This window comes from Anabrus simplex, chromosome 10, assembly GCF_040414725.1.
Source record: "Anabrus simplex isolate iqAnaSimp1 chromosome 10, ASM4041472v1, whole genome shotgun sequence".
NCBI classification, from domain to species: Eukaryota; Metazoa; Arthropoda; class Insecta; order Orthoptera; family Tettigoniidae; genus Anabrus; species Anabrus simplex.
The window spans coordinates 9502334-9527519 of NC_090274.1; the positions used below are offsets into that span (position 1 = coordinate 9502334).

At 38.7% G+C, this 25186-nt stretch overlaps 1 protein-coding gene across 1 annotated transcript in view; it reads left to right on the forward strand.

Annotated features, from left to right (window-relative positions):
- Positions 1 to 24978, forward strand: part of LOC136882320 (aldehyde dehydrogenase 1A1) — a 39498-nt gene extending 14520 nt beyond the window's left edge. Inside the window, exons 3-12 of the mRNA XM_067154907.2 lie at positions 74 to 175; positions 2355 to 2520; positions 5044 to 5234; positions 8791 to 8904; positions 8986 to 9088; positions 12799 to 12983; positions 17657 to 17821; positions 18397 to 18554; positions 19154 to 19228; positions 24819 to 24978. Of these exons, the coding sequence (XP_067011008.2) occupies positions 74 to 175; positions 2355 to 2520; positions 5044 to 5234; positions 8791 to 8904; positions 8986 to 9088; positions 12799 to 12983; positions 17657 to 17821; positions 18397 to 18554; positions 19154 to 19228; positions 24819 to 24888 (1329 nt within the window). The 3' untranslated portion in view covers positions 24889 to 24978. The remainder of the gene's footprint in view (positions 1 to 73; positions 176 to 2354; positions 2521 to 5043; positions 5235 to 8790; positions 8905 to 8985; positions 9089 to 12798; positions 12984 to 17656; positions 17822 to 18396; positions 18555 to 19153; positions 19229 to 24818) is intronic.
- The last annotated feature ends 208 nt before the right edge of the window (positions 24979 to 25186 follow it).

Sequence of the window (25186 nt, forward strand, 5' to 3'; positions counted from 1 at the left end):
AAGTGTAATTTCATCTCGAGGGCTGCTATTCGTGTGACAGAGAACACTGATGCCGAGTTTTCTCCCTCTGCAGGCGGATGTGGACCGCGCTGTGGTTGCTGCCCGAGCTGCCTTCCGTCGCGGCTCACCATGGAGGAGCATGGATGCCTCGGCTCGTGGCAAACTCATAGCAAAGGTTTGTGCTCTTACAATTCTTTCAGTTTCACTTTTCTGTCATAGAATGTTTTTTCATAGTTTCTGGGAAGCATTTGCTGCACTGCCTAACCACAATTATTGACCAGCCAGGCAGAAATAATCTGAAAACATTAAATTTACAAAAACCATTAGCATTTTCATTTCTTTTATGTGACAAACACCTTTACACATGCTTACGGTCTCTACATGGCAACATAGTCACTGAAGAGGCAAGTGACATTTTGCCTCCAAAGCCTTACAGCTTTACGGTTTCTCAACAGAGGTCATAGAAGTGCACGAAGTCAACGCGCATGAGCTTCGCATAAGGTATTGGGACAATTGAGAGCTCTGCCTTGTTCTTATTCCAACCCATGTTGTGCATTGATCCTGTCTTTGTCATTGACAATTAAGATCATGATAAATGTAATCAATTACAGTTTAAAAATAAAGACAATGAGTTTCAAATTTACAGTCTCATTTGCTATAGTCATGCTGTGAAACAACACTCTATGAAGAAGTGTGTCACTTCAAAATGATTGTACCCAGTCTTTTTAAGTTGTAAGCCACTTCATTCCTGGTTTTACAAAGAGAAATATGTAAAAAACAAGAGCTTCACACATTAAATATCTTGATAATAAGGTAACTACCAAATTCAAATTCTTTAGGTGCACACACTTCATAGCTAACAGGTTGTTCTGATACTGGTACCAACAAACCCTATATATGTGACAGGGTGTGAAATCGTGGGGGTAGAAGGGAGGGATTTCCTCCCCACCGACAATTTAATCTCAACACCTACACCACGGTGCCAGCAGTCTCAAAGTTTCCTCCCCATTAAAATTTCCCTTGGGAGTTTCTTTCATTATAAAATAATGAGAAAAATGTACAACACATATATTACTGAAATTACTGGGCATATTTTCATAAAAACATGAACAATAATATACATAATATAGAAATAATGGAATGACTGCCAGACCTTGAGCAACGTAGCGGTGGCAACTTAGCACCTGCAGCCTGTTGTTCATGTTTCACTCTGGCAAGTCCATCTGAAACCCGGGCAGAAATATAATTTATTTCAAGCCCTCCTGCCTTGTCATCACTCTAAGTAGCTCAAGCTTCCACTCCTGTACTTCTTGGAGAGGGTGTGTTTTTGATAGGTAGCTAATAGGACAATATTCACTTAAAGAGTGTACAAACAAAATAATTTTCCAATATTTATCATTTTTTTATAACAACAGAATTCAAACAAAAAAATTTAAAATTTACATTTTTCTGAGGGAGGGGTAATTTACTTACTGGGGAATTATATATCCCCTCCTCCATCGGGTACTGCCTGAAGTGAATACTATGACCCTTCTCTCCCTCACCATTTCTTTCTGAATTTGCACCCTGATATGTGACCATTTGTTTAGACCTAAAGTAGGATTTATCTAAAATTGGCATAAGATACTGAGCATTTTTTGAAAAGTTAATGCTTCTAGGTGCAATACTTCAGAAGATATTAAGTAATTAATTATGCCATTAAGAAAAATGTCTTTTATGGCTTTCATCCATTCATATGTGTGGTATGTATAGTCTGAAAGAGGTGCAAAATGTACTTGCATAATAGTATAGATTTCAATTCCCATAGGGAACTTTAAATATTTGTCCGGAATGAGTATATTAATAATTCCCTATGAGAATCAAAATCTATATCATTTTTGTAAGAGAGACCAAGTCTTTCATAGTGCCTTGGCAGTGCCTGTGGCTCCAAGTAGCCTACGCAGTGGTCTCCACTGTATGCACTAGTCATGCGTCTTGGAAGGTGTGTTAGTTACCAACCGATGAGCTCAGATTGGCACACTTATGTGAAATGCTGGCAACCAAGAATGAGTTAGCTGGAAAATTTATAATTTCCAATAATGGACCAATTATTTTGCAATCGTAATACTATGGCTGATGAGAGACTTGGGTGTTTAGCAAAAAGCTTCTGAAAGAGCTGATGATTGACCAACTGTTCAAGGACTGGATGGTTGACAATATTACTGCCGAGAAAACTCAACATATAGATAGGCCTATGTTCCTTCACAAAAATTGAAGGTACCTTATGAAAGACTTTCTGCCTACCCATTCATTAACTACTAGCTTCGCCACTGAGAATATGCCTTTCATTAATACCATCATTTTTATGTTTGTAGCTAGCGTCATTGATTGAACGTGATATCGGTCATCTGGCCAACCTGGAGTCACTGGACAATGGCAAGCCATACGAAGACTCAATCTTTGACATCAACTGTGCAATCGACACGTTCCGCTACTACGCTGGCTGGGCGGACAAGATCCATGGAAACACTATTCCCTCAGGTAGGCCTCATGTATCTAGACTGACTGACTTCCCAAGTTAGGCAGGAGAGTTTTGCTTTTAGGCATTTTGTCTTGCTGTCCCCACAAAAGCTCAGAGGAACATTTAAATGTCCTACTTTTAGTAAAGAGATTGATTTTTTCTCAATTGTCTGGACCTCCCCTCTAACCTATATGCACCCAGCTGCCATATTCACTGACAATGATAGGAATACGCCAACTTTCTAGTGTGCAGTGTGGTGTTATAGACTGGAGTCAAAATGCCTTCAGCAGGACTGTTCCGAAATGCCACGAACAAGTTCCTTATCTGGAACGAATAAGGTATTGTAATAATAAGAAAAAGAAGAAGCCGTATTTGATCAAGTTAGCACCCAATAACTCTCCATTTTTCTTTATTTCTCCACTTCTTTTTCTAAAGAAGAAATAATAAGAAAAGACAAGGAGGAGGAGAAGTAAGCCCTCGGCAACTGTTCTTTTCCTTCTTTCTCCACCACTTTTCAAGGATTCTGTGGTTATGGGTGGGACCAGTACATTTATGGATATTTACTCTGTAAGATAGAGTGTGTACCAGTTCACTTATGGGTGCATTTGGGTTAGATACTCATCACTGACAGTGGCTAGCAATCAAACCAGTAATTTCTGGTTTTTGTTCTTATTCGATTCGGTGGTGTGGTCGCATATTGTTGTTGTCCTTTAGTGCTTTCTTTCTGTTTAGCCCTCTTCCCGTATTGACCTATTGTTATGTTTATCCCATTATATATTCCGCTTGATGTTGCTATCTTTCTGGAAAAGGTTTGAGTTAGTTATTTGTTTGTTGAAAGGATTTTCTTCCATCTAAACAAAATTTGGACAACTGAGAAACTGCATCTAAAATGAGATAATCTCATAGTTTTGTTAGTGAATGAGTTTAATTTTTGAGAGAATTGTTCAGAATACCATGGCTGTTTGAAATGATATTATTATTATTATTATTATTATTATTATTATTATTATTATTATTATTATTATTATTATTATTATTATTATTATTATTATTATTATTATTATTATTAAATACATCACAATTGAGAAATATCCTGGTGGCCATGGTCACTTACAGTAGTGTAATAATAAGTAAAGTCAAAACATAATTACTCAATAGCAACAAGCAATTCCATGGAAAGAAAATACTTCTAATTTAACATTCTAAATCCAGCATCATCATATACATAATTGTTTTTAAAAAGATAAATTTTTTATAAATAGTTATGGAGAGATGTGCTGCTGCATTCCATGGACCATAAATGGACAAGGTGGTGCCTTTTGAATATACAGGTGTAGTGAATTAATTGCAGCATGACCATAACTTACAAATTTTATGTCTTTCATGAACTTGGCATTTATTATATCCTTTTAATCTTTCTTAATAGTAAATAGGTCCTTTCTGTTTTATAAGTTATGTCCCACAAGCTTCGAACAATCATTATGATACCAGAGACTCTATAAAGGTTTTGAGCCGCCACCTTTTTTCTATGGAGAAGTTGTTGGCCACTCTAACGTTTGAATATTGTTATCACTGCCTGTGAAGTGGCAAGGACCAAAGTCCATCACCAACTTGAAACCAGGAGAATTCTCCTTTGCAGTACTAGTCACTTTCACTATGCCATCAACTGGCATCTTCATGCGTGAAGCATCCTCAAAACATCATCTTCAGCGAGTGTGTTATGGTCTGTCACAGATGTGGTGAATTTACCTCGTCAGTGCACAAACAGAAACTTCTAGTGTTCTATCATCCAATGCTGATGAGAATGCGTTCCTCTGGATGTTTACAGACTTTCCTTTCTCCTGCTAGAGGTCTACAAGGAACATCAGTCATGCACATTCACTTCCTTCTTGCTAAGTTTGCATGTCAACTTCTCTGTGGTGAGCCTGGGGTTTAATTTACATCTTCTGAGGAGAAAGTCGTCACCGGTTGGTGTAGTTTTTGTTTTCTTGCCACAGTTTCTCTTTCTCTTGAGTGAAATTGAGCCAGCCTTTTTGTGCCGTTCTAATGCTTGCATAGGCACAAAATATAGTAGCAATCTCTCTGTGTCGTAGTCATATTCTCTGATAAAGCTTCAGTCGCACTGCACTTCCTGGGAGTCATATCCACTGAAGACAGATATTATGAATCTCGCAAGGTAACCTCAATATTCCTCGAAAGTACAACTTATGCAAATAAACACATTTTTAACAAACAATTGTCGCACAGAGCATTTACTATTTAGTGAATGAACTTGCAATGCACAGGAAGTGTGCAATCTAAGAATAAACATTGTGTAGTGCACTGTTTCCAACTATTGGGGAAAGTAGTTAAAAAGAAGCCCTGTTTCTATTAATTCATACAGGAGTGTACAATTATCTGTTGAACTTCATGTGCATGTCTTTCTGTAATTTAAGGTGTCTTCAGTCTGCTGTGACTTCACTGTGTTCTTTCTCCCCGCTGAGACTGATGGACTAGTAATGGTCGTTCTCTTGTACAAACTCTGTTGCTATGTTCTTTTGCAGATGGCAATTTCTTCTCGTACACAAGGAAAGAGCCAGTGGGTGTTGTGGGGCAGATCATCCCCTGGAACTACCCCATCCTCATGCTGGCGTGGAAATGGGGTCCGGCTCTGGCAGCAGGCTGCACCATGGTTCTGAAACCAGCTGAGCAGACTCCACTGACTGCTTTGTATGTGGCGTCTCTCAGCAAAGAGGTTAGTGTGTTTTACCTTGTGATTGACAGTGTGTGACATGTTTAGGGACTAATCTTCCTGTTGACCAATAGCAATTGGCTTTTGGCTACGTACTGAAGGGATCCTGTTTATCAGTGTTGCCAGTGTTCGTAGGATTAAGGCGATGCTGTGTTTTATGTGTAGAAGTTACCATTTCTCTGAAATTGTACTTTCTTCCTGCTGCGTGTTTTCAATAACCCTAAGCTCACCTTTAGCTGCAAACGAGCAATGACAAGAACTTGTAGCCATACTTAAGTTAATACATGGTTCACACTTCTCTTCTAATTCCATACCGAACAAGGTTGGACAATGCTATAGCATAACAAGAAACATTGTTTGAGCCAAATTTTTCTTTGCTAATTCCAGAAAAAATACGTGTGCAGTATTTGGGGAATGTACTGTATTAGTGAGATCAGCGTTCCATTAACCTAACAGTGTGGAGTGCCGTTCCAGATACGGGATGCGTCAAATGCTAGCAAATAGCAACGTGCAGCCCCTGCTATATGCCACCTTTTAGCATAGGACTTGTGAACCAAGTCAATATTACTTTCATGTAGGGGTAGCATATTGTTTTGTCTCTCTTGTGGTGAGTGTATTGACGCTCTCTTGCGACCTATTTCTTTCCTTTGAGGAACGTGAGTGTCATCAACTTTAGTGTTGTAGTAAACTACCATGGTGCAGCTTTCTGACAAAAGTATATTTTTGGTGATAGTGATCTTGATTCTGAGGAGAGTTTGTTGCTGTGGCTGAAGGTGATAGGGAGGTGCGTTATGTTGAGCCACACACTTGTGCAATGGATGCCTGTGGGAAAGTGGTTCAGAGGGAGGTATTTTGTGATATAACTGGCCCAAGATGCGAGACGAGGAACCAAAACTGTATGTGCTGAACTACAGAGTTCTAGTAGTTCTGATACCACACTTTTTACGCTACTAACTCGTGGCGAGTATCGATCTGGCCCGCTGTAGCTAGCGGTGTACACTGTGACTGCTCGCTCCGCGGTTAAGCATGTTATAATATTCTCCATAAAGTATGTGGTACTTCATGGAGTGCTTCAACAGCTACCGTGTGCGCCAAAAGCTCTGTTGAGAGGGGAGTAAGAGGGAAAGTTTAGCCCCTGCAACGTTCACCCTTCCAGCTTGTCTGTTCTAAATGAGTGTGAAGAATTCATGGGCTCAAGATTGACTCTGATTTATGTATCAGACCTTTGCCTCAGAATATTCCTCATTACTTCCGACTTGAGCTTATACTGTAGATCTGGTCAAGGACAATATTTCTGCAATCCAAAAATGTGCACTATTTTTATAAAACACTTCAACAGCAATATCCTTACTGTACAGGCAAGCTGCTAAGGTTCTTTCAGTATTCAGTTCAATCTATTGTATGTACGAGTGTGTTTTTCTTTTCTTTGTTGAAATTGACCAAGTCCTGGCAATGTACAGGTTTTTACCAACTTCAGCCTGCACAACCTGATGCGGTTGACTGCGTCCTCAACCCTTGTTCTGAATGTAGAAAACATTGTACAGCTGAAACATAAGTAAACTAACACACGTCCTATCTCAGTTCAAAGTGCTCTTTGTTTTATTGAAAAGACTGAAAAACATGTGCCAGTGAGCAAAGTGTTGTTATTATGAAATGTTCGTCACACGGGACTGAGAATATCAGTCTCGCTCACTATAAAGAAATATGCAAGCAGAAAACATCATTATTCCAAAAATGTTGACGTTTGCCTCTTAAAATGGGAACAACAACAACCAGAGGGAGGATCTTATTTCCCAATGACTGAGAAAGCAGAAGGACCTGGTGGAGTCAACAAGAAAAATAAATCATTTCAGACTAACTATTTGATCTTACTCCAAAATCTAATTCTTACCCTGAAAACAAACAATTTTACTTGCAAGCCGTTCCATTTAAATATCTTAGAACCAATGAAAACAGTAGAACGATGGAAAATAAGAAGTAATAAGTAAATATACCGGAACAAAGAAAATATAGGCTAATGGAAACAATGAGAAAAAGGAAATTGCTATTCTTTTTGGACATGTCTATAGAATGGATGATAACCAACTCGCAAAACAGATATTCAAGTACCTTCGGGAGAAAATGTCAACAACAAGCTGGATACAAGAGGTCTAGAAAGATTTGGAAAGAAATAAAATAAGAGAAGAGGAAACTATAGAAAGATTTAAAACAATAAAGTTTTAATAATGGAAGGGTTCCAAGGAAGAATGAAGAGGAAACCTGGTCCAAAGTAGTCTGAGGAGAGAAGAATAAAGCATAATGCAATTATGAAAGTATACTGGAGAGAATGGAAGCAGAGGAAACAAGAAATGAGACACAGTCCCTAGCAGGCCTCATCGTAAAGAAAAATAATAATAGCATTATCGCTGTAGCTTTGTTCCATATGTTTAAGTACAAAACATTCCCGATCTTGTCACATGGAGTTTTCCACAACTTCAATATCTTTGTCTCTTAACATATTATACCATTGCTCCTCTTTTCTCTTGTCATCACCGTAATTGATTAAACGCTTTCCTACAAAAAGTAACCTGGAATGCCTTGCATCAAAGTTAATCACTCATAACAAAATTCTCCATAAACTGTGTGGTATTTCATGGGGTGCTTCAACAGCTACCTTGCGATGCTTTGCCATTGGAGTTGTATACTAGGTACTTGAATATTGTTCCTCAGTACAGTTGAACTGTAAGAATACAAAGAAAGAGGTCACTTGGCCCAATAACTCCATGCGGATAATATCTGGAACTGCATGGTCTACTCCAACATACTGGCTACCATTCCTTTCCCTCATTGCTCCACCAGACATGTGCCACTCATATGTACAACAAGATGCTTCGCTGCCAATTCTTAGGGACACCAAGGATCTCTGCAGCAGAAGACTGAACGAGCTAATTAGAACAGCCAAGGATTTGACACAAGCAGCAGAGGAATGGAAACATTAGAAGTCTCAAGTGGCTGCAGAGTGGTACGGAATGTTTTAATTCCAATTGCATTCCTCGAGGTTTTGACCTCCCACATAGAGCTTGGACATTATGGAAGAGGACTCAACCAAAACATGAAAGATGTGCTTACTCATTCGATAAGTGGGGCTTCCATAACTCAGTCAACTGTGGGTGTGGAGCAGTGTACCAGTCCGTCATGATTGTCGACTTTGTTTATACCTCGGTTAACAGCAGCTGTTCCAGCACCCTTGATGCCGTCACTGAAGGAACTGTGAACTAGTGTCTGTGTGTCAATTAACTCCTTACTCATTATTTACCATTCAGTGGCTTCTTTTGTACCTACAATTCAATTTTGTATTTATTGTCCATGTACGCCATACACTAAATAAATAAAGACATAAATCGTCATCATGTTGCTTTTCTCCACACTGATTCTCTTTGATGTGGTTAAATTTTACTTACATTCCTTTCTTTACTAAACTTTTGTTCATCCCTTTGACTTACATCTACAATACATATCTTGTCTTAAAGGACCATAATTTAGTGAATGCAGATAAACAAGTAATGGTGTTTGTTTCCAGGCTGGTTTCCCAGATGGGGTCATCAACGTGGTGCCAGGATACGGCCCCACGGCAGGAGCTGCCATTGCATCCCACAGGGACATCAACAAGGTTGCTTTCACTGGATCCACTGTGGTGAGTAGCGCCGTACGGTAAATTTCTGACACCTTCCTCGTGAAATACCTTTGAGTGATGTGAATCTGTGCGTGTTGTCAGGTGGGGCACCTCATCATGGAGGCTGCAGCCAAGTCCAACCTCAAGAGAGTGTCTTTGGAGCTGGGAGGGAAGAGTCCTCTCGTCGTGTGCAACGATGTGGATGGTGAGTTCTCTTACTTGGAAGTTGTCAGGTTGGGATAAAAGCCTATACATGTGCGCTTAGTTTAGCATACTAGCTCCACCTGCGTAGAGTATCAGCTTCCCGATTCCAAAATCGTGGATTCAGATCCACCAGAGGTAGTCAGACTTTTGAAGGATGGAAGAAAGTCAATTTGATGCTCCACGTCTTACAATGTCAGCATGTAAAAGATCTCTGGTGACACATTTGAGGTTTAGCTGACAAAATTAATTAAAACTCAGCCATAGATCACCCAACAAAAATCCGTTTCTCCGCCATGTGTTAGAGTAAAACAGAACGTCAAAATTCACACGCAGGCAGTCAAAATGACATTAGATTAAAATGCCTGCTCATTAAAGCTGAGGCCATATTATTAACTATAAAATATAGTCCATTATATTAAAGTAACACAAGATTTTAATGCTTTTCATACCAGGGAATCGGAAAAATTAACATTTTGAAGGAATAATAATAATGGTGTGTTGCTTCCAGAGAGGCCTGATGCAGGTCTTTTGAGTTGATTCCCATGGGCAACATGCACATCTATGAGGATGAGCATGCTACTTAGGATGAAATATAGTGTTGAAGATGGCACAAACACCTAGTGAGGGAGCCAAAGAAAATGACGAATGAAGGTTAAAATTCCCAACCTGGGACTCTTTGGACCAAATGTCAGCAGTCTAAATAGTTAGCCACAGAGCCGGATAGTTCAAGGAATATCTTATTACCAGTGTTATGTTTAAAATGCTATCTGCTTCTGGTGGATTACTGTTCTCTGTGCTTCATCTTCTTTTTTACCGCCACCCTTATCCAGGGAGCTCGTGGGACGGCCTACGGATCATTCACCTTATCCACATCTCGCATCTCACTGGAGATACAAGAGACGTGCGTCACTTCTGGGGTACTCCTCAAATATTTGTTCCGATCCACATTGATGTTTCATGTAGGCTATTATTATGATGGGTTCGCTAACCCAAAGGCTTTGCGTTTCAGTTTCTTAACATGTTCAAACCATCACAGTTTATCCCTCTCCATTCTGTCGGAAAGCTTTCCTACTCCCATTTCATTCCTGACATCCTCATTTCTTACCCTGCCCTTTTTTGTCTTCCGTATCAAACTTCTCAAACATTTCATCTTGCTGACCTGTATTTTACTCTTGTGCCTTTTTGTCAGAACCTGTGCGTCACATCAGATTAGTTTTTGCTGTATTCTGTTACGATCCCCATGTCCAGCTCTGTGCCCTGCACCAGTTCACTTCCCAAGTACTTTCCACATTTTTTCTTTTCTTTTAGTGATATCTGAAGCCATTTCTTTTTCACTTAGTTAATTTATAACTGTGAGGTTCTAGTCAAAATTTATTTGTGAATAAATAAATTTGTAAACTACTTGAAAAATATACAACTTAATTAAGATAGAATTATATGTTTCATTCTTGAAAGAACATAATCAGATTCTATCAAATCAAAATGTTTAGAAATGTATACACATTCATGTTTTAATTCTGTCTGAATCCTTAAATACTTGAAATTTGCAACTTATCTTAAGGATGCCCTCCAGATTTGAATGTGTCGGCAAGGGGTCTTTTCAAGGCTTAATGTCTCTATCCAATGGACGAATCGCTATCAGCAGCGTTATATGCCCTAATTCTAAATGAACACTGCGGGGAGTTTTGGATTTGAATCTAGGCTTTTGGCACATGTTCTAGTGATTAGAAATTGTATACCACCATCTCTCTTAGCCTGCCGGCAAACATTCTGAGGGTGAACATTTTTTCGACCAACGAAACTCAAACCGCTAACCACAGTGTCAGACCATATAGTCTTGATGCTTTAAGAATCGTGGCCACCAGGCGAGCAACATTCTGTAATGTATTCATATTTTGAAGACTTGCGGTCGATTCATTGACAAAGCCTTTAACATCCATCCTTATCCACCATAATAACACATGCCAAAGAATTTTGAATTGGAGGTCGTGGCTGAACACAAGATGCTTTTAATTTCAGAATTGCACAGTGATTCTACATCCGACCTCATTCTTGTGTTAGTCACCATCTACTCTCAATTGTATTTCTGTCCAGGGTGAGAACAACATTAGTGATTTTCTGCTAAATGTTAGTCTTGCAAATTTTTTCCAGCTGTTTTTAATGTCACAGTAAGGGGTAAGCTGACTTTGGCCGTAATTATTTGCCTGATTTGGAAACAGAAAACCATCTCCCGAATGAAAGCTAACAGATACTTAGCCAAACCATGCAACCAATTTGATTAGTTGCCATGTTTATAAACCAGAAAGACTGCAATAAAAAAAATGATAGAAAGTTTAGTATGAAGAAGTACACTATGTGATCAAAAGTATCCGGACACCTGGCTGAACATGACGTACAAGTTCGTGGCGCCCTCCATCGGTAATGCTGGAATTCAATGTGGTGTTGGCCCACCCTTAGCCTTGATGACAGCTTCCACTCTTGCAGGCATACGTTCAATCAGGTGCTGGAAGTTTGTTTGGGGAATGGCAGCCCATTCTTCATGGAGCACTGCACTGAGGAGAGGTAGCGATGTCGGTCGGTGAGGCCTGGCATGAAGTCGGTGTTCCAAAACGTCCCAAAGGTGTCTTATAGGATTAAGGTCAAGACTCTGTGCAGGCCAGTCCATTACAGGGATGTTATTGTTGTGTAACCACTCCGCCACAGGCCGTGCATTATGAACAGGTGCTCGATCATGTTGAAAGATGCAATCGCCATCCCCGAAGTGCTTTTCAACAGTGGAAAGCAAGAAGGTTCTTAGAACATTAATGTAGGCCTGTGCTGTGATAGTGCCACACAAAACCAAAAGGGTTCCAAGCCCCCTCCATGAAAAGCATGATCACACCATAACAGTACAGCCTCCGAATTTTACTGTTGGCACTCCACACGCTGGCAGATGACATTCACCAGGCATTTGCCATACCCACAATCTGCCATAGGATCACCACATTGTGTGCCGTGATTCGTCACTCCACACAACGTTTTTCCACTGTTTAATTGTGCAATGTTTACGCTCCTTACACCAAGTGAGGTGTCATTTGGCATTGACCTGCGTGATATGTGGCTTATGGGCAGCTGCTCGACCATGAAATCCAAGTTTTCTCACCTCCTATTGAACTGTCATAGTACTTGGAGTGGATCCTGATGCAGTTTGGAATTCCTGTGTGATGGTCTGGATAGATGGCTGCCTATTACACTTGACAACCCTCTTCAACTGTCCGCGGTCTCTGCCAGTCAACAGACGAGGTTGGCCTGTATGCTTTCATGCTGTATGGGTCCCTTCACATTTTCACTTCACTATCACATCAGAAACAGTGGACCTAGGGATGTTTAGGAGTGTGGAAATCTCACATACAGACTTCTGAAACAAGTGACACCCAAGTACCTGACCACTTTCGAAGTCCATGAGTTCCACGGAGCTCCCCATTCTGCTCTCTCACGATGTCTAATGACTACTGAGGTCGCTGATATGGAGTACCTGGCAGTAGGTGGCAGTACAATGCACCTAAGATGAAAAAACATGTGTTTTTGGAGGTGTCCAGATACTTTTGATCACATAGTGTATGTAATAGGATGATGGTTTGTTCTGTCAGAATTAATCAGAGAAGATCTATACACTGAATGGTTTTCATGGCTTGAATGAGGTTCTTAGACTTTTCTCATTGTGTCCAACAGTTGACGAAGCAGTGGAGATCGCCCACACAGCAATATTTGCCAACCACGGTCAGAACTGCTGCGCTGGCTCCCGCACATTCGTACAGGAAGACATATACGAGGAGTTTGTGAAGAAGGCGACGGATAAGGCTGCCCGCAGGAAGGTTGGAGATCCTTTCGCTGATGGCACTGAGCAAGGTCCTCAGGTGGGTGTTTTGATATATACTGCTTAATGCATAGTCTAATCTATGGGGGATATGAACTTTCATTTCAAAAACCCCATTTGCACTGGCCAAGTAGTGGACCACAACCTCATTGGTTCCGCTATTATATGTGCGCGGTTGTCATGTCCCACTTTTAAAAGTCATTTGTGTATATGAATGGGAGGAATTTAAATTCCTTTTGAACTGTCCAGCATTAAGGAGTAATAGTCGTATTTATTGCACATTTTGACGTTAAAAAGTGTTCAACTAATAACTACACAACATGGCAATGATTAACCTCTTTGTTCACATTTCAGTATTACGTCAGTCCATCAATGATTTGCACTGTATGCATTCATATACTAATGAAAGAGGTGCAATTTATTGCGTTCTTCAATCACCATTGATCTGCATTTAGGGCAGTCGTCCATGTGGCAGATTCCCTAACCATTATTCACCTGTTCTTTTCTTAAATAATTGCAAAGAATTTGGAAATTTATTGAACATTTCCTTTGGTAAGTTATTCCAGTCCCTAACTCCTCTTCTAATAAAAAAATATTTGCCTCAATTTGTCCTGTTGAATTCCATTTTATGATCTTTCCTACTTTTAGAAACACCACTCAATATTATTCGTCTACTAACGTCATTCCATGTCATCTCTCCATTGACAGCTAGAACATTCCGCCTAGAATCTATAAACTTGACCAATTAATGGCTATAGTGGCCTGCATTGACTACTTACAGTGACAAATTAACTATGGGTGATAATATGATCCACCTGGTGAATACTATACAAAAAAGTGTTTAATACATATTATCTAATCGTACATGTTTCAAGAAAACATAATTCTCTTCTTCAGCATAAAAGTATTTACCAAAATTCAATGACTTGATTAGTTATAGTTGAAAATCTAATTAATTTGTCCATATGCCCATACATATTGTGAAAAATGTGCACCCCACCCCTCCAGCATTGTCTGAAAAGGATTTTATGTTACACTAGCAAGATACCCGTGCTTCGCTACGGTATTAACTTGAAATTTATAATTGAATGCTTAACGTTTTATATGTAATCCTCCAAAATTCGCGAATTGACTCGTTTTCTGAGAGAATCCGCCAAAATTCGCGATCTGACTCGTTTTCTGGGAGATTACGGCATAGTTCCTCACATTTTTCAATCTTTCTTTCCAGCAATCGATTTCGTACTTCCTGGGCTAGGTCCAGGTATTCCACGCGGTCAGTTAGGTCCCTAAATCTTTGCCATCTTTCCTTATAAGCATTTTTATTATGGATCAATTCCTGAAGGAGATCCGGCGTTGTGTCGTCTTGGGTGCCTTGGCGGTACTGAACCCGCGGCCGGACTGTATTCGTAGACATTACCAGGCCAGGACCCGCTTCCAGCGCGGTCCGCACAATTTGAAGACGGTCCAGAACATTATTATTATTATTATTATTATTATTATTATTATTATTATTATTATTATTATTAGATGTTCTGGACCCCGCAGAAAGACGCAAGACCGTTACCTGGCGGTAAATTACATATGCTGCCATTGTCATTGTTGAGAATGTGACCAGCACCATTGTCGCGCGTAGGCAAGTGTGCGAGATTTCTGGCGATACGAATGACATACTTCCGTGCATTATTGAACTTATTATAGAGGTGAACAATCTGACGGCCAGTCTCATTCCTATCGCTTATTTCAAATGTGTTTAAATTTTCATTTATATGCGAGGAGAGTCTACTGTAATCTAAGAACGTTCTCCGAAGGAAAAGATGGCTGTTGAAATCGAACCCAGGAAAGATTAAAAATGATCGGTTTATGATCAGAATAAGTACATCGAAAATCTACAGCCTGTTTCCATTCATACGACAGGGTCAGAAATGGAATGAATAAAGCCCCATCTAGCGGCGACAATAGGAAAAGTGCCGGCTGCCGAAGCACTCCTCTGGGTCAATGATCGATGAATGACAAATGAAATGAAATATTGGACAGTGTTGCTGGAATGAATGATGATAGCAAAAACCGGAGTATCCGGGGGAAAACCTGTCCCGCCTCCGTTTTGTCCAGCATGAATGTCACATGGAGTGACCGGGATTTGAACCACGGAACCCAGCTGTGAGAGGCCGGCGTGCTGCCGCCTGAGCAACGGAGGCTCCTTGTAAGTACATTATGAACAGTAATATCAATATTGGTCTCACCTCCTTTTACATCCCACCGCCATTAAGTTTATTCCCCCCCCCAAAAAAAAGAGAATTAAAAGAAGGCGTGTTTCTTTATGTTTAAAGGAGATTCCAAACACCAATGTTCACGGCTATTACCTTCAGTTTTGAGATATAAGTATCCCCATAAGAATAATCTTTTTTCTTTCCACTTCCTTTCAGCCCCCCCCCCAAGTGAATTTTCCAGCAAAAATACTTGTTTCTTTAATAGTAAAGGACCTTCTAAATACCAATTATCACGACTATAACTCCTTCAGTTTTTGATTTATGTGTCCTCATGAAAGGAATTCAACTCCTTTTCACTCCCGCCCCGCAAGATGCCCCCCCCCCCGAAAAAAACGCGTTTTTCTCTGTTTGTAAAGGAAATCCAAATGCCAATTTTCACGTCTGTAACAACCTTATTTTTATTAGATGTATGTATTCTCATACAATTAAGTCAATTAATTTTTCAATTATTTCACCCCCCTCCATCATTGGATTTTCCGAAAATGCGTGTTTCTTTACTTACAAAGCAGATTTCAAATATCAAATTTCACGTCTGTAACATATTCATTTTTGAGATATCAGTAGCCTAATTAAAAGAAATCAACACCATTTTCAGTCACTTTTACCCTCCCCCCCTCCACCCAAGTGGTATTTCCTAAAACTAAAAATACACGTTTCTTTATTTTTAATAGAGGTAAAAATACCATTTTACTTCTGTATAACATGTTACGTTTTTTATGATATACTGTAGAAATTCTCATTTTATAATTTCACCCCTTTTTACTTCCCCTTAAGGGGAGTTTCCAAAAACAAATCACCTATGTTTCTTAACATTTACAGGAAATTCCAAATACCCACTTTTTACGCCTGTAACATTTTACGTTTCTCAAGATATTCTGTAGATATACAGTAGTCTTTCGAAAAATTCACCCAAATTTGTCACTCCTGTTTAACCGCCATTAATTTGATTTTCCAAAAACGAAAAAATACCTGCTTCTTTATTTTTAAAGTAGATCCCGAATACCAATTTTCAGCTCTGTAATATCTTCAGGTTCTGAAATATATGTAGCCTCATCGAAGGCATTAAACCCCTTTTTCACCCTTTTCCACCCTTCCCATTGGGATTTTCCGAAAACAAAAAACACGTGTTTCTTTATTTTTAAAGGAGATTCTAAAATACCAATTTTTACATCTATAAACTTTAAAAGTTTTGGGATATAATACACTCATTTTAAAAATTCTCCCCTTTTCAGCCCCCCCCCCCCAATTAAATGGATTTTCCAAAAACAAAAAAATACGTGTTTCTTTATTTTTAAAGGAGATCCCAAACACCAATTTTGAGGTCTGTAATATCTTCAGTTTCTGAGATATTCCTCAGCAAAAACATTCAACCCATTTCCCCCCCACTTTTCCTCCCTCCTATTGGGATTTTCCGAAAATAAAAAATACGTGTTTCCTTATTTTTAAAGAAGATTCTAAATACCAATTTTTACATCTGTAAACTTTAAAAGTTTTGAGATATAGATGCAATCATTTTAAAAATTCACCCCCCTTTTCACCCTCCCATTAATTGGATTATCCAAAAACAAAAAAATACGTGATTCCTTATGTTTAAAGGAGATCCTAAATACCAATTTACAGGCCTGTAATATATTCAGTTTCTGAGATATACGTATCCTCATTAAAGGCATTCAACCCATTTTTCACCCTTTTTCACCCCTCCTATTGGGATTTTCCGAAAACAAAAAAATACGTGTTTCCTTATTTTTAAGGGAGATTCTAAATACTAATTTTTTCATCTGTAAGCTTTTTAAGTTTCGAGATATAGACACACACATTTTTAAATTTCACCCCCCTTTTCACCCCCTTAGCGATGGAATATCCAAAAAACCTCTCTTAGCGAGCACTTACATCTTAATATGAATGTGTTCCCAAAATTTCATTTCATTATGTCCAGTAGTTTTGGCTCGGCGATGATGAATCAGTCAGTCAGTCAGTCAGTCAGTCAGGACAAGCTATTTTATATATATAGATAATTCCAGTTCATAATTACATCAAATGATTTAAGACAACGTGTGGACAGATTATTTTTTTGTTACATAATAATGAGAATTCCTATATGCTAGACAGAATGATTTAATTACCTTTAGCATTGCTATTCAACACTTCAACAGTACGAAGGTCAGTGCTCAGTTATGACTTTTCCATTTGACAATACACCTCAGTGAAAGGCTATGGTTGATACAAGCTGCAGTGGTTCTCTGTGGATGAGGCTTTGGATTGAAACAATGTGCTTTACATCAGAGGCTGCTAAGACATGTCTAGCAATGACGACGACTGTTCCTGGTAGAGCAGAACACGAACAGTATTTGGTGATTGAAAACGAGTGTTTATCTGAACTATAAAGGGTACCCCTTCCTTTCTGTTTTTGACAAGGTTCCTGAATTGTGAAACCTTTTTATTGCAGATCGACGACGAAATGTTCAACAAAGTCCTTAACCTCATTGAGTCGGGAAAGAAGGAGGGAGCTAAACTGGAGTGCGGAGGACAGCGCCACGGGACAAAAGGCTACTTTATCCAACCAACAGTGTTCTCCAATGTCAAAGATAGCATGAGGATTGCCAAAGAGGAGGTAAGAAATAATTTGAGACCTGTTTGCTTTACAAGTGAAAATTAAGTTTATTCTTTGAACTTTAATCATCCCCTAACTATTTTCAAAAGTACTTGACCTAGTCATTTTTAGTGCTGCCTCTTCTCCAAACAATTAAATTACCATTTTATCATTAAATATGGGCCAATAACACAAACCTGGAAAAGTATCAGATTATTTTTTATGTAGAGTAACCTCCTGAAGTTTGAATGTAACTGTTGACCCCATAACTGTGGCTTCCCATTGATTGTGTGCCACCATAAATCTTCAACATGCTAATGATAACATCAAGTACTTAGATTTTTGACCACCATCGAAAAATCCAATTACCTTGGTTCCAACCCACAAAGCTGTCGAGGCTGTGCTCTGTCATTGGTAATGTATCAAGTAAAGTATGTCCAGTATGAAGACACCATTTTATTTCCCAACAAGTATTGCCATTGTTCCTTTGATCACTGAGAGGGTGTTTTTTATGGGACTATCCAATACAATGCGAAACTCGCAAAACTGCCTGAATTAAGCACTATAATTAATTCGTTGCGGTCTGTGTTTGCTAGATATTTGGCCCCGTGCAGTCGATCATCAAGTTCAAGACTCTGGAAGAGGTTATCGAGCGAGCCAACAACACGACCTATGGGCTGGCAGCAGGAATCATCACCAAGAACATCGATACGGCCCTCGTGTTTGCCAACGCTGTGGAGGCTGGCTCCGTCTGGTAAGTGTTCTGTCTTCCATATGACCTGTGTTAATCAACTGGTTTCTTTGACTATCAATCACTCGCTACTGATCTGCAGCTATGATAGATCGAAAGCTGATAATTATATTTTATTACAAATGTATAGTATAAAAACCGAATTTTCTTTTAACAGGTCATTCTGTTTAATTCCAAATACTAAGGTGTACACCTTATAAAAAACGACCACTATTATATTAATGACTAACGGCGTATATATGTAAATATTATTTTAGTTTTATCACGTATATTTCCTAAATTACTATTGTGATATTACTACAAGAGTCATGATCAATGTATTTTATTGTCTTTGTATAATTTGTCCTAGGCTGATGATGACATATAGTTTTGTTGAAACCGGTACCAAAAGTTCATAAACGTAATGATTTAACAGAAATGTAAAAATGTTCACGTAACATATAGTATTGAAAAGGTGGATCTTATCTTTTTCTTTCTTTATTGTGAATCTTGATTCAATACGGAACCTGAAGAATGAAATTTTCTTAACGTTAAATAGATAATAGTGACCTTTCTGGCGAAGCTACGTATACTTGTTTACTGAATGTATGGTCTCTTTCCAGGGTGAACTGTTATGATGCTGTGGTCCCTCAGGCTCCGTTTGGAGGCTTCAAGCAGTCTGGTACAGGCAGAGAACTGTAAGTAATCTACAGCAATTTATTTTATTTTAAGACCAGCTGTTTTATTTATTTCCTGTAACAAGCAACATCTGTTTCCAGTTGTTGAAAAATAATTTAAAGTGTGTATCTTGTTTTTAAATCATGTAACTGTGTGTCAAAAAATATAACTAGAAGCAATATGCCTCTGAATTGAGACATCTCTGGTATTCCCCATCTTCCAGTACCAGGCCTAAGATCTTTCTCTGAGAATTCTTCTCTCTCCAACTTTCAGTTTTTCAATCAATCCTTTTCTGTTTAGTGACAGACACACTCCATGGCATGCGGTACAGGGCTGTAGTTAGGGTGACCAACCATCCTGCAATTTAAGATATGTGCAGGACGTCATTTGTTCTGCAGTTGTTTAGTTTTCTATCTGAATGAATTTTTGTGTTATTGTCATCAGCACAAATTTTCACAATACTGAACTGTCCTGTGATCTAGCTTCAATTAAGCATAGTGTAACGGTTGCCAGCAGTATGATCTTTGAAAGTGCAAAGAAGCATGTTATAGCATCTTTGGAGAAGCATTCCTGATGTACCTTCCGACTTACTGTTAATCCGTGGCGTGTGTCGCCATTCTGTAGCGTGAAGAGCATCAACATAGACATGTGTATTAACTGAATTTCGTTTAAGTTTCCATGATTTTTGGTTTGGATTTGGCCTCAGATAGTGATGACTGTACTTCTGCTTCGTCAAAAAATGAAAAACATTGTTTAAACCTGAGAAGACAAACGTGCACGTGCATATAATTCAAAGTGGGAAAAATCAACACGCCATACTTATCTCCTGATGGAAGTAACATCCCCAACACGTTTTGTTTCTCATAGATGAAGGGTCTTCAACCCACAGACCAGAAAAATATTTGTGAGCAATGTAGTTTTCTTTGTTGTTACTTCAGTAAGAGTTCTTTGGAAACTGGCAACACAATGCTTTTGAAAATGTCACAATTTTTTTTCACTTTAAAATTACAGCTAAAAATATAGCTGTCCCCCAAAATTGTGGAATGTCCTCCTTTTGTTTTTTAACTCTCTTGTCCCTCAACACCCTTGCTGTAGTATAGTGAAGTGTTTCTGCTTCAGATTGCATGACAGGTATCACTTCTAGGTATTTTGAGTCTGTCAGTGAGCCAGTTTCCACTAGTTAACTCTTTGAGAAGGCTGCTTTCTCTGACAAGTAGTGTTCAGACAACTCACTGACTGATATTTCTTCTTCTTACCGTGCCATCTTCTATGGAAGGTTGGACATCATCATGGCTATTCTGGTCTGAGTCTCCACATGGAAAAGACGCATCATACTCATCTTGAACTAGACCCACAGGTTCTCCAGTCAGGTATCTGATATTCAAGTTTCCACTTCTTGATGGAAAGGAGTACTTTGGTCTTTCCATCACCTCGGTATTCCTCACTCTTTCAGTCCACAAGATATGTAACATCCGCTGGTAGACCCACATTTGGAAGGTTCCTAGCTTCTTCCACAGGGCTTGGGTTAGAGTCCACCCTTCCATTCCATACAATAGTGTAGGAAATACATGGCTCCTGACCACTGGCAGCCTCAGATCTAGATTGTGATTGCACTTGCTGAGTAAAGTCTTCATTTTCATGAAGGTGTTTTGTGCATGTTCAGTTCTTGCTTTTATCTCTCCGCTGAGCTCCCATTGTTATTTAGAATACAACCAAAGTACCTGTAGTGTGGAACACACTTCATCTCCTCGGGGTCTAGCCTAGCTTCCCCCAGTTGTTACAAGCAGTGTTAACTTACTCCAACAAGGCTCAAAGATCTCTTGCATTGTCTGAAAGCAGCACGGTATCAGCTGCATAGCGATGATGTTGTGGGTGTCTCCAGTATTGCTTGAGAGTAAATGTTAAAAAGCAGGGGAGATGAACCCATTCACTGCCAAACCCGTATGTATACGTTTTGGTGCAGTGTGTACTTCACCGATCTCACAAATGAACGTGATATAGTGTCATGCTTTGCCCGTATTGGGCTGCGGGGCTAAGGGGACAACATGCATTCCATTAATAGTGTCAGTAAAACTTTATCTGTAAAAGTGCGTCTTCCTTTTAAAAAAACCCAGCCCAGTAGGTTCGCCTGGTCATCAAAACTCAGCAGTTAAAAGGTTAAAACACAACCCTGACAAACTCGTTGCTGGATTTCGATCGATATTTCTTAAGTTGCTTGATTTTAACTTGTCATAGTGATGTCTCCGTATTAGCCTCTTTGATGTTTGTAAAGTACTTGTTTTTCATCCAGTGATACTTGGAGTCTCGCTTTGGTCACCTGTCTTCTGAGACAGTTTACCTGGCCCGCCACTATTTCCAGTGTGTCTGCAAACACTACCGTGACATTATTTATTTGCATGTATTTAGAATTTACTATTTTGTTATCAGATGTCTTATCACAAATGCTTAATTGATTTGTCTTTGTATTACCTCGTGAGTTACAGGAACATGTTAGAATACTAGCTTACAATATCAAAATCTTTTGCCTGCAAGAGCATGATATTTGAAGACAAAAAGTCAGTTAGTTCTTCTTCATCATCATCATCATCATCATCAATGTCCCACTCCAATCGCCTGGGTGTGGTTAACAAGCCTCCTCCACTCCTTTCTATCCTTCCACTTTTCCTGCTCCATTACTTCCGCCACATCCAATCCAGCTTCTCCAATGTCCTTCCAAATTTGATCCATTCACCTTCTTCTCGGTCTTCCAACCGGTCTGTTTCCCTTAACTTCTCTTTCTAATTCTCTTCTTGCTACCCATTCATTTCCCATTACTTTTACATGTCCGAACCATCTCAGTCTTGCTTTCTGTATGTGGATTTTATCTCTTCTTGTCTTTTTAACCGATGTTTTAAAAAATTTCATTTCTACTGCTTGGATCTTACTGTCTTGTTTCTTATTTGTTACCAGCGTTTCTAGTCCGTATGTTACAATTGGTATGAAATACCTACTTTTTATATAATATCAATTTCGTTCTCTTGGGTACTTTTTCATCCCATAAAATCTCTCTGACTTAATGATAAAATGTTGTACCTTCACTTAGTCTGTTATTAATTTCAGGGTTGATTTCATTACTTCCATTAATAATGCTATCCAGATATGTAAACTGTTCTACATTCTCTAACCGTTCTCTGTCTATGTTCACTTGGCTTCTCTTTTTCTCTTTTCCACAGTGCATGACTACAGTTTTCTTTTTACTAATTAGCATTCCAAACTCCTCCAGATTTTCATTCCATATGTCCAGTCTCCTTTGTACTTCCTTTTCTCCCTTTCCCCAAATCACCACATCATCTGCAAATACCAAAGCATTCACTTCATCACTACTGATACTCTGTTTTACAAGTTTCATGATTTCATCCATCAATATAATAAACAATAATGGCGACAGTGCACTTCCTTGCTTGAGACCTTTTTTTGTATAAAAAGATTCACTCACCACTCCCCACTTGTACACTGCTTTTACTCTCATGGTGCAACATTTTTATCTTGTTAATTAATGATTTTGGTACATTCCTTTTCCATAGGAATTCCCATACATGTTTTCTCTTAACTTTTCCAAATTTAAAAATACAAAGATGATTTTCTTGTTCCTTTCCAGGTGTTTTTTCCATTATCGTTCACACTGTAAATATCAAGTCTATTGTTGATCTATTTGGTCTAAAGCCATATTGTTCTTCTTCTAGCTGTGTTTCTATTATATCCCTCAGCCTTTTGTCTATGACTTTCTACATTATTTTTAGCCCATGTGATAATAGGGTTATACCTCTATAATTTTCACATTTCTTCCTATTTCCTTTTTTGAACAATGGTACAATGCTTCCTTGTTGCCAATCTTCAGGTAACGTTTCATCCTTCCAAATGGCATTGAGGGCTTGGTATAGCCACTGTAGTCCAATGCTTCCTGCTGCCTTAATCATATCAGCATTGAATTCGTCTTTTCCACTTGCTTTACCTTTGGTTATTGCTTTCACTGCCCTTTCAAGTTTCAACCATATTATTGGGTTCTCTTCTTTTTCTCCATGTATTATTTCCATTTACTTCTCCTTCTTTTCTGAGCAGTCATCCTCATTATAAAGTTTTTTGAAATATTTTGCCATCACCTTCTGAAGACCCTTTTCGTCATGTACTATGGATCCATCTTCTCTCTCTAATGCCTTGATATTTTCTGGATTTATTCTTTTTGATTTTATTACTCTGTATAATAGTTTCTGATTTCCATGACTATCTTGCTCAATTTTGTTCGTAAACTCTCCCCATCATTTCTCCTTTTCTTCCTTGATACTCCTCTTTACTTGTAGTTTCAATCTTTTGTATTCCAGATGTAACCTTTCTATCTTGTTCTCATGCCTCTGATACGTTTTTTGCTTTTCCTTATCCATTTCTTTCTTCTCCTTGTTCCTTTCTTTTTTTATTTTGTCTGTCCACCACCATGTCTACTTTTCCTTAACCTTTGCTTTTGTTTTCCCACATACCTCAATTGCTGCTTCCACAAATTTCTGTCTTAAATTGTCCCATTGTTCTTCTCCACTTCATATTTCTGTGTTAGGCAACTTCCTTTTTATACAATTTTGGAATGCCATTCTTTTATCCTCCTCCTCCAATTCCCAAATCCTGATATTTGGTTTATTCTTCAGTACAATTTTTGGGAATTTTTACTTGTTTTTAATTCCACTAATCTAATGATCACCTTCCATACTTTCACTGGGGATTATCTTCGTATTCATGACGTATCTTCCCCATTCTTGGTCTGTTATTATAAAATTGATGAGTGTTCCATACTGTAACTGTATCGGCTGATCTTATGGGTACTCCTCTTCATAAACCATGTGTTCTTTATGATCAGGTTATTTCTGATACAAAAGTCCAACAGTTTCTCTCCATCTTCATTTCTATCGCCATACCCATGTGGGCCCAGATCATTCTCGTATTCCATTCTATCATTTCCCACATGGGCATTCAGATCTCCCATTATCGTGATCCCATCTCCAACAATATGTGTTTCCAGTTCATTGAGTAAATCTTCTTTTTCTTCCACGCTACATCCTGTCTGTGGAGCATACACCTGTACTATCTTCAGTAGTTCCTTGTTTATATGTATGTGTATTATTATAATTCTTTCATTTACATACTCCACTTCAGTTATTGGTTAGTTCAGTTAGTTCAAAACTGCCTAAACTATAAACATTACGGTAATGCACGTGGTCTGCTGTATATAACTTGTTTTTAAAAACCTATAAAGAGAAAGAGGGAGGGGAGTATAAGACAATGATTCTTCCTATCCTGACACTGTGATCATCCTTTATTTCTATATATGACTTGATTTGACAGCTGTTTGTTACTTCGTAGTACTTATAATTAGTTAAGATATTTAGAGTTATAGGGGTGGAGCTCACATTAGACATGGTTTTCCGTCCATGTGAGTGCCCACACAGTAGATTTAGAATTTTATTTTAATTCATTTTAATGTATTATTTGGTTTGAATGGGAACATGTATTTGAGCGGAAGCCTTATGTTCAGCAAATAAATTGTATACTACTAGTACTTATAATTGTTTACTTTTTGTGTTCCAGAGGTGAAGATTCCCTCAAGGAATACCTGGAAGTAAAGACTGTGACCATCAAAATCCCCGTCAAGAACTGATGTGGTTTCTCATCTATTTTCATATGCGGCGTACAATTTCTGAAGTCTCCTTTTTTTACTGAAATATATTCTGGTTTATTCTTCATAAAAGGTGTGTACATTTAGTAAAAGCCCTACCTTCACTTCCTTGTCTTTTAGTCGATAAGAGTATGATGTAAGTTGTGAACCCGACTCCATACCACTTGAATTTTTTTTTCTTTCATAGCATTTTGTAAACTCCTCACCTCCCTAAGACTGTAGTTTATCCATGCCCCCACTTCAAGCTGTGCACTGCACAGTCGAACTGCAGCCCCGACAT